Genomic DNA, 14,959 nt, shown 5'->3' on the forward strand with positions numbered 1-14,959 from the left:
CAATCGAAGGATATCAACAGCTCCTACAAGATTCCCTTACCTTATCAGAGACTTTGGATCAGGTTCACACTGATTAAAATAAAGAAGCTGAGCTCCATATATTTTCAGCTTGAATGTATTTCAACTGAGAGTACAATTTGGTCGCAAGAATTCAGTATGATACAAAAATTTTGACCCTTGATTTATCAAATGCCTAAATTCAATTTTGGTTTCAATTAAATTTTTAAAAATCTGTTCTTTGAGGGATGCTTCACTATCTTTATACTACTATTGGAAGAAACTTTTGTATTCTGTGGTGTAGCATGTACCTTGCATGCTATCATTAGAGTTTGTTGAGACATGTCCAGAAAAAGAACTTGGAGCACAATATGGTAATTTAAATACATAAACTCCTTTAGACTCCTTGCAAACCAAAGGATAAATATCATTATCTGTCATGCATATCCTTGCAAGAGGAACGGGCTAGACATGGACCATAAATATCCCCTTTTAGAAATGGAAAAAAAGATGTGTGCACACAAGTACTCTTGAGAAAGTGTATTTGACACTCAAAAGGTCAAAGACTAAACCTATCAGCCAAGCGAAAGAATAGGTGAGTCATCAAATTTGTTCTCCTCAAAGCCATATTCCTTGAGGTGTGATGAAATAAGAGGGGCACTAATTATTTACCTCTAACATATAGCGGTCTCAAAACATTTTCAGAAATGTAACATATTGTGTTTCTCTGGCCTTTGTTTGAATGGCTAAACCTACCCTATCTGCAGTGCCAGGCTTTTTCTTTTTTCTTCTCTAAAACAGATTATGTTGAATCTTTTCCTCCTTTGTTTTCTGTCTCTTTAGTTTTTCACTCTCAATATCACCTTGCATCTCCTCTTGTTCATACATATGATTCACACACACACGTAAAGAAACAGATGCAGGGATAGGGGGTAGGGAAAGAGACAGAGGCAGAAGCACAGTAGCACAGGCCCATCTCCTTTTCGGTCAACCACAGTGCAGAAGCAGCAGCTGGGAACTTTAAGTCCCCAAAGCAAAAACAAATTCTTCCATCCATTCTTGTCCATGCTCAGTGACATGCCCCCCCCGCCCATGGTGACTGTCGATAGTTGTCCAGGGGGCAGAGAGACCTCTACAGCTGCTTCTGCCCTCTCCAAATGGGCATTGTGCAAAGCCACGCTCAGTCATGAACAGCAGCAGGAACATTCTACCTCAATATCCAGTCCCCCGAGTGTTCCCTACCAGCCCAGGAGCAGGTTCAGGCAAAGACAACCTGTCCACTACAACCACTCTCTCTAGCTGAGCCAGACTCCTCGTGCAGCTGGGCTACATGGCCACATCCACACAAGCGAGCATATGCCTGTTGCAGCATCTCAAAGCAGTTTGTTCAATGCCATGAACAAAAAAGTGTTTCCCATACTGCATATTTGCAGCATGGACTCTAAGTTTGATAACAGGAAATCTCAGTATCAAAAAAAAAAAAAAGACACACTGGAAGTGGTGCAGGGCGCACTCCTCAAAAATGTCCTGAAGCAAACAAAGCCTAGGTTCTCCAAAGAGATGCTCTAGCACCAAGCCAGAGCATCTCTATGGCTGCCATGTGCCCCTGTTGCTCCAACACACTGCCTCAGCATGCTGGAGAAAATAGAAGCAGTGCGAGACTGACAGCAGTGGCCTGGATTCAGGCTTTGTCCCACGTAAGCAGGGACGTGGGGGTGGGAAGGAGAACTGTGTGGGAGGGGTAGGCACAGTGCACAGCCCTTGCCCTGCTCCAGCAGCAGCCAGCAACGGCCCATTGGGGCATCTGTGGCCCGCTGCTAGCAGAGCCCCCCAGCAGTGTGTGGTGCCACCCAAAACCTGAGCCTGGGCCATTGATGCATAGCTTTAAGCAGAATCCAGGCGGTTCCTGCTGTCACTCAAGACTCCCACACAGGTGGAGCTCGTGAGGGCACCCGCAGCCCTCTCACACAGTCCCATGACACCCAGTCCCCCCACACCAAGAAACCCTCCTACAGTCCACCTACAACCCCCCACTCCACCTATATACTCCACACCCACAAGCCCCCACACCCCTACACAAGCCCCTACAAACTTCACCCAGACAAATCCCACACCCACCCCCATACCTACCCACAAAAGCCCCAAATTGCCTTCCCCCACAAACCCCAGGCACACCTCGCCCCCAAATCTCACATCCAGTGCACCAAGCCTCCAGTCAGAATTAGACCTGCTGGCAAGAGCCACAGCTGCAGGGGCAACTACCACACTGCAGCCCTGCCCCATGCCTGCACCAGAACTGAGACATGTGGCCCCAGTCCCAGGAATCACTTGAGGTGTGATGGGCTGGGGGAACAGGTGGATGTGGCAGCAGGGGTGTATGTGAGGAAGAGACAGATGGGGGTCAGGGATAGGGGAGCATTCCAGATAGAAGAGGCCACCAGAACTGGGCTTAAAGCCTCCTCCCCATCCCCTAGAGCAGCCTGTGCAGGGGGAGGCCAGCTTGGAAAGGAAGGGGCTTGCCCAGCCCAGTCGAGGGCTTCCCAGCAACAGCACAGGGATCGCTGGGGCCTGGGCACAACAAAGGCTGGCACTGCTCAGAGCCACAAAGCAGCGGGTGGGGGTGGGACAGCTGCAGCTGGACTCATGTCCTGGTGCTGGAACAGAGCTGGTGACAGAAGGGAATTAGTGGGGGCAGGCAGGGGTTGCAGATCAGGAGTGAGGGGCACTGGCATCCCAATGCTGCTCAGTGCCCCACATCCTGGTGAACAATGGGGGCGGAGTCAGCTCTGATTTTTCTGATTTAAAAAAAAAAAAAATCAAACACCAAAGTGTATAGATATTTAGAATTTATTTTATTATGATGACAGAGGCACTCATAGGCTTCACCTTCCTTTAAAATTGTAAATATATCAATAAATCATTTGACACCTGTGCTGGTCCCAGAAATATAAAAAGCTGCCCTTGCAGGCAGCTCAGAGCTACTTCCCCTCAGGAGCTTCTGAGACCCAGCCAGTTGAAATCTGGGGATGCTAGCCCCTTGTCCCAGCTGGACTGCTGAAGCAACCCTAACCCTGAGTAGCCCCTGCACCCTCTACCCACTGTAGCAGTCTGGCAGTGAGGACTGCTGCTTGCCTGTGACCTGCTGCCACCTGTGACAGCATCTGCCCCCTTGGACCTGCAGCACGTGCTCACCTGTCTGGACACAACCCGGGTCTTTAGGTTACAATATATTAAACAAGTGTCCACTTTTGGATCCTTTGCTTCAGTAGGTGGACCCAGTGCCTAGTTCTACACTACAACTATTTCAAGAAGAAACGCATTGAAAAATGCCTAATTCCAGTTTAATTTACCCTTATGCAAAAAAGACTGACCAGCAGCTACAGCAGCAGCAAAATTTGCAGAATCTGAAAGACAATACTGCACAGGTTCACAGGTTTCTTCACAGCCCAAGACAATCATTCCTTTAAATTAAAGTTAGATTGTGCAGCAATTGATGGCACTTACCCAGGAAAGACTTTTACTATGTTCAGTGCATTCAAGTGGTTTATTATCAAACACTAAGTATGCATTTTCACGATTTATTTAAAAAATACTGTTGACTATGGATTAAAATCTTCACAGTTCACTAGCAAATTAAATATAAGTTCATTACCATTTTTTTCCTCAGGAAAAAGTAATAAGCCTTTCCATTTTCTGTACCCCCACATAATTTTTTTCGAAAGCCCAAATCAGTGCCATGTGCTGAACTGAAGTAAAGCAAAGTAAGAAATCCATAAAACTGAACTGCAAAACTAGACTTTACTTTCTCACCTTTATAATCCCCTCTAGTCATCACTCTCATCAGCTCTAAGATTTTTGTTTGTTTGTTTTTCGTGGAAGTTTGACTGTGGTGAAAAAAGCTGCTTTGTGGTTTTGCACAAAGCTTGGAAGATAAGCAGCCTGGTTCATAATCAGTAAGGAGGTCATAGCTCAGAGGCTCACATCAAGAATGTCCTGTACACCCAGTTCCTAAACGAAGCAAAACAAACAAACAAACAAAAAATCAGGGTGGTAGATGGTACGGCTGTGCAAAATTTTGCAGAGTGTTTCGAAGCTGTTTTGACGCATTTAGAACTAAAAGCAGCAAAATCGAAATGTAACAAAAAGCTTTGAAACAAAATGAGGGCACTCAAAATGTTTCAAGTTTCAAAGCACCCCAGCGGTGGGAGGCAGGGGAGAGCCAGGGTTGTGCTCGAAGTGGCTTTGCAGCCCCATGGAGCTCAGCCCGGCGCCAGGCTGGCAGTGGGAGGCACGGAGAGCCAGGGCTGCACTCCGAGCAGCTCCATCAGCCGCATGAAGCTCAGCCTGGTGACAGGAGGCAGAGAGCCTGGGCTGTGCTCTGCCTCCCACCAACTGGCTGAGCTCTGTGGGGCTGTGGAGCTGCTCGGAGCGCAGCACTGGCTCTCCTGTCTCCTACCACTGGACCACATAACAGGAGGCTGCTGCTGCTGCCTGGGGCCAGCAGCAGCACGTCTTCCCCAGTGCTGGGTGAGGGCTGCGCCCAGTGCCTGTCCCAGGTCACGGCAGCAGCCTCCTGTCATCCGGTGCAGATCCAGGGGCCCACACCCCTGGGAGGAGTCCAGCACAGCCCCACAGCCCTCCCAGGGTTGTGGGCCCCCAGATCTGGGAGCCAGATGACAGGAGGCTTCTGCTGCTGGCAAGTGTCTCAAGTTTTGCTTTTTCAAGTTTAAGGTGCAGTTTCCAAGAAACCTGATTACATATATGACTGTGCTTCAAAAGGATGGGACTTGGATTCCAAAGTGGAATTCAACCAACATATTAAAAGCCTCAGAGGCAACAGGAAGTCAATTGGTCAAACTGTCAGCTCTTTACAGCAAAGCAATCATGTATTATCAGCCTGGTAGAATCCACACTAAGTTAGCACAAGGGTGTCCAACTCAGCTTGTGCCCTGGCCTGGATCTAGACTGTAGGGCTCCTTGACAGCCAGATCCAGCCTAGGGCACAAGGAAACAGCAGCACTGCAACCAGGGCTTCAATCTGGAGTACACAATGGTGGCAGCAACAACAGCAAAGCATGCAGTAGTGGCAGCAGTGACAACAGCACCAGCTCCAACCTGGAGCATACAGTGGCACCGGCAGCAGAGCATGACCTGTTGATGCCACATGCCCTGTGCTGGGGAGACAGAGACACAGCAATGGCAACAGGTGAAGTGGCCAAAGGCTACATCAAGCTTCATTCACCTCCTGCTGCTGATTGCCATGAACACTGGGACCCAAGGGTCCTGGATTCTGCAGCAGGCCATTCCCACAGTCATGCCCCCCGACTTCCCACGGCCTGTTGGTATGTTTGACATCCCTGAGTTACAGGAAAGTAGTGAGGTCTGGGAAGGAACCGGTGGGATGGCAACTGTACCTACTGGGACCACATGAAAGGCAGAAGGGAAAAAAAATACTCTGAGAGGCACAAAAGATGGCAACTTGGTCCCTGTTGCTCTCTTTCCCATCCTCTGTCTCATTAGGAGTTGCAGTCAGTGGAAACCCTAAGCTATCACTACTACTACTAATACTAGACTGGTGACTAGTAAAACTGCAGTCATCTTCAATATTATTCAGGATGCAGTTGTCAACCTTGCATGCATCACTGAGAACTCGCTGAATAAGGCCTCCAGGATGGTGTTTTCCCAGGTGGTTCCAGATGGATACTTGGTGTTGCATCAGCCTAGGACTGGAGCTCATGAGGGCACAGTGGCTATGGCCTTTGAGAAAAAGTTACAGAAGTTAACCATTGCCAAACCTGCCCAACATGGGGTGCATCTACATTGTGCTCAAGACCGAGGAGAGACTAGGGGATTTAGCTCATGTATTAACCAGCCTGCCGCATAGCACTTAGATTGCCCAACAGCTCCAGGCATATCTGGATGCCACTGGATTCCTGGACCCTTGTCAGTCTCACTTCCATCCTGGACACAGCCTGCAATCATGACCATGGTCAATGATCTTTGCCTCAAGGCTGACATGAGAAACTGTGTCCTACTGAGTTTACTACATCTTTCAGTAGCCTTTGATACAGTTGACTGTGAGATGCTGTGAAGAAGTGTTTACATAACCTGGTTGGTATTTAGAGGACTGTTTTAACAATTAATGTGACCTGGTAGGTAATTAAAGGACTACGGGTTCTGCTCTTTTCTAGCAAGGAAGTTCCAGAGGGTGGAGACTGGCAAGTGCTTATCTTTCCCTTGTGACTTTTTCTGTGGGGTCCTCCAGGGCTCTCACCTGTCACCCCACTTGCTCAAAGTGTATATGAGACTACTGGGTGAGACTGTGGAAATATGGAGTGAGCTGCCATCACTATGATAATACCTAGCTCTACCGCTCTTCCTCATCTGACCTGTCACCACAGTCTCAGTCCTTTCCAAGTACCTGGCTACAGTTGGGGACTGTTTGAAGGTGAACTAAGTCAGAGGGCACCAGCCCTACCGATAGCATCAGTGTTCCCTGTTGGGAGGGGGACCGGCCCCGTCAGGGGGAACACGTGCACCCCCTACCAGTCGCCTATGCTGAACCTGAATCCAAACAAAAGAGAAGTGATGGTGGTGTGCAGACTGTGTGACCTGGAAAAGGGGGATTAGAACACTTATTATTTATGGGATTTTATCTTCCTTATTACTCAGATTCACAGCCTTAGGGTGCTCTTGGATCCCTTGCCGCACCTGGATCATCAGGTGGCAGCAGTGGCTAAGAGTGCCTTTCCCCAACTCCCTCTGGTGACAGACAAGGCTGAGACCCTTACTTTCAGATTTAGACCTGGCCACCATCATCTATGCCTTTGTCGCCTCAAGGCTAAACTACTGCAGCATGGTCTATATGGGGCTGCCTTTGAAGAGTGTGCAGAAGCTGTAGATCATGCAGAATGCAGCAGCTCACCTTCTGACAGGGATGGGCTGCCAGGAGCATATAACTCCACTGCTCCAGGGTCTTCACTCCCAATAGCTTTTCTGGGAACAATTCAAGGTGCTGGTTTTCACCTATAAACCTCTAAACAGCCTGGGCCCTTTCTATCTAAGAGACCTCCTTCTGCCTTTCACCCCTTGGAACAGCCAAAGACAACCTCTTGCAAGTGTTACCGAAGCACCGAGTCCACTTGGCAAGAACACTTGGGAGGTTTTTCTCAATTGTCAATCTCTAACTCTGGAGCTCTCCTCCTCTTAAGATCTGCCAGAGCCTGAACATCTTTTGGAAGCACTGCAAAACCTTCCTATTTGGACAGGCATTTAAAGAAAAAAAAATTAGGCTAGGATACTGTTTAATGGCTTTGTGCTTGGGAAAGTACCTACTCATTACCACTTCTCCCCATGGAAGTGAATGCTATCGTATGCCACTGAAACCCCATTTCCACCAGCTGGAACAAATGCCTCTGCAGGTTGGACGTAGGTTGCCGACTCCTATCCTAAGGCATTGTGCCATTTTTGCTATGTTACCATGTTTCAGAGTGATGATTTTCTCTGATGGACCATGCAGTTGTGCTTGAACGACTTTCCATTCTTTTCTCCACACAAGCACATATTTAACGATGACAGTAACTCACAAACAAGTAGGGGTCTGCTTCAAGTACCAAATTCAACTGTAACCAGTCCCCCCACCCATAATAACAAAGGGCTAACTCCATACCTGATCAGGATCCATGCTGACCACAAAAGCTGACAATGCAAGAACAAGAGGAGTGTGCTTTTCCACAAGCAATGAGTGCTTTCCACCGAAAATACATATTCATACTTCTCACTTTCTTTCACAAACACCTAATGTGTAACCCACAACTGCAGGAGAATATTGAACAAACAAGGAATGTTATTTGGGGTCTGATCTGATTTAGTAGTATAACATTAAAATACAATCACATGCCAGGACCTGACAAGTAAGTAATTCAATAGCAAAGAATAATATAGAAAATAGAGGTGACTAATATAGAAAATGGAGGTGACTAATATAGAAAATGGAGGTGACTACAACTGCACAGAAATTGAGAAAAAAAATGTATATTAGAGTAAATATCATTAGAAAAATGTGAAGAACTCAACTGCACTAGTAAATTACTATAATTCACCCTAGAAGATAGAACTTTGAATTCAGTCCCAAGTAAAAGTATACAAATAGGTCTTTAACTGATTCCACAGGATCACCCTTAGAGATTCACAGATGATATCTCCCAATTCCTGTGATGGTGGCATGTAGGTGCCCACAAGTAGTAACAGAATTGCGCCTACACATTAGTTGGATAACTCAGAATCAGTTGCAAGCTGAACTTTAGGTGAAACAGAATTCTGCCTTTGGGGCAAAGTCAGACTCCTGTGATATAACTGTCTCTCACATCACAGTCTCCCTGATGAACTCACTCACAGGAGCTGACATGAGCTGAAAATCACTTGCATAGTCCCAGTCAGTCAAATTCTATTCCTGTTTACACCACTGTAGATCTGGAGTATGATCTTTGAAGTCTATGAAACAAGCTTCAGGTGGTGTAAATTAGCATAGCTTCACTGAAACCAACTGTACATTTGGTCCACTGTAACATAGCCTAAAAAATGAATCACTTTCACAGTCTCACTGAAATGCAGGATATTCCCATAATGTTTACTTTAAAATGCTAACAAATAATACTTTGTATGCAGATGGTGCCTTCTGTCCAAGGACATGAATATGCTTTACACAGACAAATTCATTTAGTCTCTATACTCCTTTGAGGGAGATGCGTTTTCTCTCTTTTTCTAAGCAAGGAAAGTAGTAATAAAAGGCCAATGCCTATCAGAAGTTGTGGAGTACAGCACACAGAGAATAGAATGTTAAGTGGATGCTTTCTAGTGCCTAGCAATTGATAGACAATTTAGCTATGTAACACAAGCTACTGCAATACAACTACATTTCTAGTTCATAGTAGACATATGTCTTTAGTGGACTTCTTTTTCAGAATGTTTCCCCCAATACAGACACTTCTGTGAGAAATAAAATCATAATGCAGTAGGAATTTATTGCATTGTTTTAATTGGCCCAAAAGGAGTGAGAAGCAAAATGAAAAAGAGGTTATTTTTCAATCCCAAATTTGGCATAAAAGGCAATTATGAGGCCTTGTAACTGCCAACCTGCTAAAATTGGTGCCAGATAACAACAGCAATGGAGTTAAAAGTGTGCAAAACAGAAGTCAACATTAAGGACAGAAAGCTGGGAAAATTTGACCTCACAACTCACACAAATGTATGACAATTACAGCGAGACCCTGAAAATGTCATGCTCTTCCTTAAACAGGAAGAGGGCGGGGTTGAGTTTTTTAATTAAATTCCAACATGCAGTAGAACTACAACCCTTTCATTTAGGCAGTTATCATCGCAGGATAAAGTACAACGAGGCTAAGAAAGAAATTTGCCTGATTTTGAACAGCAAATTAATTTTCTCATATCTTTCAGTCACACAAGAAATTCAATATGATTTTTAGTGCTCACTATATTTCAGTAGGACACATTTATCATTCAGATTTGTCTTACATTATTATTTGAACAGTGCCAAAGGAACTGCTTAATGAGACCAAATTAGTTTCAAATTAAATTGTTACTGGTCATTTGCACAGAGACAGACATTTCTCTAAAACTGTTGAGTGGGCATACCATCCAAAAGTACATTACTTATTTTAATTAATCAAGAAACAAAAGATATGGGTGATGCTGGCAACAAAAGATATGGGTGATGCTGGCAACTTCATCAACTAAGTGACTTTTGATTTTTTCACAGAAACAGAAATTCAGAGTAGAAAAGAACAGAACATTTTGTATAGTAGGACACTGTATCAAAGTAAAATAAGACTACTTTCTCAAAATGATAAAGGGAACCTGTTTGTTTAAAGATATGGCTATATGACTGAATTTGTTTCATTTCTAATAATTATTTATCTTTCAAAAATGGCCTGGCATTTTTAATACATATCATAGTTTCATAGTTTCTAGGGCTGGAAGGGACCTGAGTACATCATCTAGTCCAACACCCCGCCATGGCAGGAAAGAGTACTGGGGTCAAACGACCTCAACAAGGTGTTCATCTAACCTCCTCTTAAAAACCCCCAGGGTAGGAGCCTGCACCACTTCTCTTGAATGTTGGTTCCAGATCCTAGCCACCCTGACCGTGAAGTAGCGCCTCCTGATGTCTAGCCTAAATCTACCCTCTGCCAGCTTGTGACCGTTATTCCTGGTCACTCCTGGTGGTCCTCGCAGGAACAGGGACTCCCCCAATGCCTGCTGATCCCCCCTGACTAGTTTATAACAGGCCACGAGATCCCCCTTCAGCCTTCTCTTCTGGAGGCTGAACAGGTTCAGGTCCCGTAGCCTCTCCTCGTAGGGCCTGCCCTGCTGTCCCCTGATCATGTGAGTGGCCCTCCTCTGGACCCTCTCCATGCTATCCACATCCCTCTTGAAGTGGGGTGCCCAGAACTGGACGCAGTACTCCAGCTGCAGCCTGACCAATGCCACACAGAGGGGGAGGATCACCTCTTTAGACCTGCTCGAGATGCGTCTGTGGATGCATGACAAGGTGTGGTTGGCCTTCCTGACTGCATCCCCACACTGCCGGCCCACGTTTATCTTGGAGTCAATGATGACTCCAACATCCTTTTCCGCCTCTGTGCTGACAACAGGGGAGTTCCCCAGCCTGTAGGTAGGGTGACGGTTGTTCCTCCCCAGATGCATCACTTTGCACTTGTCTGTGTTGAATCCCATCCTATTCTCTTTCGCCCACCCTTGTAACCTGTCTAGGTCCGATTATAGCCTATTGCATCCTTTCAGTGTGCCCACATCCCCCCACATCTTAGTGTCATCAGCAAATTTGAACAGGGTGCTTTTTACCCCCTCGTCCAAGTCACTGATGAAGATGTTGAACGGTGCGGGCCCAACAACCGAGCCCTGCGGAACCCCACTGCCCACGTCCTTCCAGGTTGAGAAGGACCCATTCACTACCACCCTCTGGGTGCGGCCCTCCAGTCAGTTGGCGACCCATTTGACTGTGTGGGTGTCAACACCACAGTCCCCCAGTTTCTTAATGAGAACGGGGTGAGAGACAGTGTCAAAAGCCTTCTGGAAGTCCAGGAAGACTATGTCCACTGCTACCTCTGCATCTAATGATTTGGTGATCTGATCGTAAAAGGCCACCCGGTTGGTCTGACAGGACCTGCCACTGATGAACCCGTGTCGGTTGCCCCTAAGCATGCAGTCCCCTGCTGGCCCCTCGTGGATGTGTGCCAGAATAATTTTCTCAAACAGCTTGCCTAGGATCGAGGTAAGACTAACTGGCCTATAGTTTCCTGGGTCCTCCTTCTTCCTCTTTTTGAAGATGGGAACCACGCTGGCCCTCTTCCAGTCCTCTGACACCACACCAGAGCACCACGAGTGCTCGTAAAGCTGTGCCAGGGGTCCTGCAATGACCTCGGCCAATTCCTTTTTTATATCCGTTTTTATATGCACTTCCATGTCTGTCTAAATGTTCTTTCTGTTACTCCCATACGGTCGCAATTTCACAGCTTACGAGATCATCAAATATCCCACATTATACTGATTAGAATGCTTCCATGTTTATTGAAGACCTCCAGTCTTCAACTAACCTTTGCTGTTTTTTGTATGGTCAAGAAAGGTTAGACCAGTTTGTAGTCAGTTCATTTATCTGAGTAACAAATAGTAGGCAAAAAAGGTAACATCTATCATCGACAGTACCACATTAAGATAAAAAACTGCCTTTCGTGGCAAACATCCAATCCAATAAGTTAACAGGGATGCACAAATGCAGTACAGAAAGAAAATATTTGGCATGGATTGTTCATTATAATACTGGGGAGAAAAAAGCCCTAATGAAAGCTATGTTAAACAATTACCCAAAGGCCCAGTGACAATCAATTTGATACCAAACTTTATGTATTTATTGATGCATTACTATAGCTGATTATAGCTAAGATTCTGTGTTCTCAAACTGTAAAGAATTGGTAATAGGTATATAGCAGTTATGATGGTAGACAATGTTGTAACCAAGGTTGTCTCCCAAAGGGAGTACCGATAATGCTGAATTACACATTCCATGACCCCACCATAGAGTTCCAACAAAGTACAGAAATGCCTTTTTTTTTTTTTAAATATTACTCCTGAAACATTTCAAACACCTAAGCACTTTCTAAAGATACAAATGTTACCAATGATAGAGAACAAACAAACTTATTAACCTTGGAAAGGGATTTGGAGGCAGATGCTTTTGAGTACTTTATAAATAAATAAAGGGGAAAGACAGCTTTTAGTCTTTTCTGCATTTCAGATCTTGTCTCAGAGCACTAGACTACGTATCCACATCTCTATCATCTCAATATTATGTGATAAGTGTGCTTGCCTACTGAAATTTGAAAATATTTTACTTACCCAGCATCTTCTTGGAAGCCTTCCAATTCATCCCTTTGTTCTGTTAAAGTGGATTCTAAATCCAGATAGGTACCATTATGGGACAATTGAAGAGTGCAGTCATCAAGCTGTAAAACAAAATTCAAAACATGACATTCTTTGTGATCATAAGCTCCAAGATGCTGCCTTTCCTTCACATTATTTCCCATGTTTTTAAACCAGAAGAGGAAGAAACATGGTCTTAGTTAATCACTTATTTTTAACTTCTCCATCAAACACCGGGCTTCACAGTACACCCACTATCCTTTCAACAAAGCAGAATAAAGAGTCACTCTGACTTGAAGACCAATATCAATACATAATTTCCTGCAGGAGTCACTTAAGAGATGACATTTTCCACCTTACCATGGAACACCTATGGCTCAAAAGCTTGGCCAAAAGAGAAGCAGCAGAGCCCTTTACATGTGGAGCTCTTCCAAGATGCACTGCTAATCCTTAGCCAGTCGGTGGCTAGGGAAAGCCCACAGCCTGACCCTGGAATGACTGGTGATTAACTTGAATGAGCTGTGATTAACTTAGACATATGCAGCATTATCCCAAAAAAACTGTTAGCACATTTTATCTTGTATACTTTACAAGTATACTAGATAGGCAGGACAATGGACTGGTACTTCAGTAGGATTCAGGACAAAAGGTTTTCTTTCAGGAGAAATGTTGAGTCTATTTACACCTTCACTGTCATAGACTCTCATACTTGCAACTAAAGCCCTCAGAGACCCATGTTTTCAACTTAGGTTAGGGTAACCATCTGAATCAAGAAACAAAAGCGATGTTGCAACTTCATCAACTTACATTAAGTAACTTTTGATTTTTTCAAAGTAATTGAAATTGTAAACTGTTCAACTGAACTAACATATAAATGGATTGGAAGAAAAGTTAATTCCTGTTCATTTTTCTTTGAGGGGAAAAAACCAAGTTTTTCACGAACCAAAGTCCTTTCTCTCCTTTCTTCTGGGGAGAAGACATTTAAATGGAAAGATGCACATTAGCACTTTTTTATTCCCAATTCTTAGGGATAAAAAAGCTACATTAAGTACAACAAGCTGTATGTGCTATAACATTAAAGCTTGAATCTTTACGACTAAGAAGGAATATCAACCTATATAAATTTGAAATTATGTTCTTCAGAGAAAAAAAGAGACATGAGGCTAAGCACTACTCTGGGAAACTTTTTCCCACTAGTCCAACATATCAAATTAAATGCTAATTTATTCAAAGCAATACCAAAAGGCAAACTGCTAATTAGATAAATGTTCTCTTGTCACTATGGAGACTGGCCCACAATTTCCAATTATATTGCATAATTAGGGAAAAGGAACTTTGCTTTACTAACATCTGATGACTTTAGTCTATAAAAGGCTATGATGAAAACAGGAAATGCCTGATGTGCAAGATAAAGGAAAATGGTACATTCTGCCTATTCTTATTTCATCTCCATAGTTTCAGTTGAATGTAGTATTATTCTTTCGTGTCCTAAAGCATTGTACAAAGTATCTAAGAATTGAGACTGTGGTAGTAGGGATCATCTTTGGATCAATATGTTAACTCTAATGCATTTTACCAAAAAAAGCTGGATCTTTTTAAAGACGGGGGGAGTGGGGAGATGAGGGGAAATAATTCCTCTGTAATAGGCCAGCTGCTCAAATAATACAGCGATAGACTACCTTATGAAAAAAATTAGATAGATCTTCCTCATGAAGGTGACCCCTCCTCCTTTCGCAAACAACCTTTTTCATAGGCCAAAATATGGGGACAGAAATTACCCCACATGTAATTTTTAACCCCACAAATTGGGAGGTGCTCACTGCAGATTTTGTTTTTCTCCTCTCTCCTCAGTACACAGCTTTAGCAGGCTGCGGTCACGATGCATAGCAGAGCTCCCTGGTGACCTTTGGACTAGTCCCATCTAACCAGTTCCTGGGCTCTCATCTTTCCTTTACCTGCCATGCTTTCAATGTTTCTTGAGAGAAAATAATTGCCAAGAGGCTGCCCAGGATCCCGGAGAACCACTTATTCCACCTCTATACCCCTCTCTCTTGGCTAGACCCAGTCTTAAGTGCCTTACAGGCAGTGTCCAGGGACTTTCAAGACTCCTGTGCCTTAATGTTTCATTCACAGCCTCCAACCTCCCCTGTAGCTATGCCCATGTCTCACAGGTGTTACCATTTAATTGTTTCAGTGGGCACCTAACACTAGTCCAATATCAGGCTTCCTCAGGCCTCTATATGCTATTGTTGGGGCCTTAGCCCCCTGGCCTCTGCCCCTCTTCTCTAGCAGGGCCTTCTAGCCCCAGTCTACCATGATAAACCTAAAAGAATAAATGTTTTCGCTCGGTCTGAGCCTTCAAGAGGCCGAGAAGCTCCAGCCCTTTTCTCATTTTCTCTGGCTCTCTGCCCTGCTCTGGGCCTGCACTCTGCCCCTTCCAGGGCTCTACTGGGACTTCCCCCTCCCTGATAGTCCAAAACCCAAACCACCAATCACAAAAGCAACT

The 14,959-nt window shown here is 44.7% G+C and overlaps 1 protein-coding gene across 11 annotated transcripts in view; it reads right to left on the bottom strand.

Moving 5' to 3' along the window:
* The window catches only part of FHOD3 (formin homology 2 domain containing 3), a 642,552-nt gene that overhangs the window by 576,555 nt on the left and 51,038 nt on the right, over window positions 1-14,959 (bottom strand). For all 11 annotated transcript variants that reach the window (XM_090049608.1, XM_090049605.1, XM_090049607.1 and 8 more), the window contains exon 2: window positions 12,430-12,536. In XM_090049608.1, coding sequence (XP_089905734.1) covers window positions 12,430-12,536 — 107 coding nt within the window. The remainder of the gene's footprint in view (window positions 1-12,429; window positions 12,537-14,959) is intronic.

This window comes from Crocodylus siamensis, chromosome 5 (assembly GCF_052110815.1).
Source record: "Crocodylus siamensis isolate JL-2025a chromosome 5, ASM5211081v1, whole genome shotgun sequence".
NCBI lineage: Eukaryota > Metazoa > Chordata > Crocodylia > Crocodylidae > Crocodylus > Crocodylus siamensis.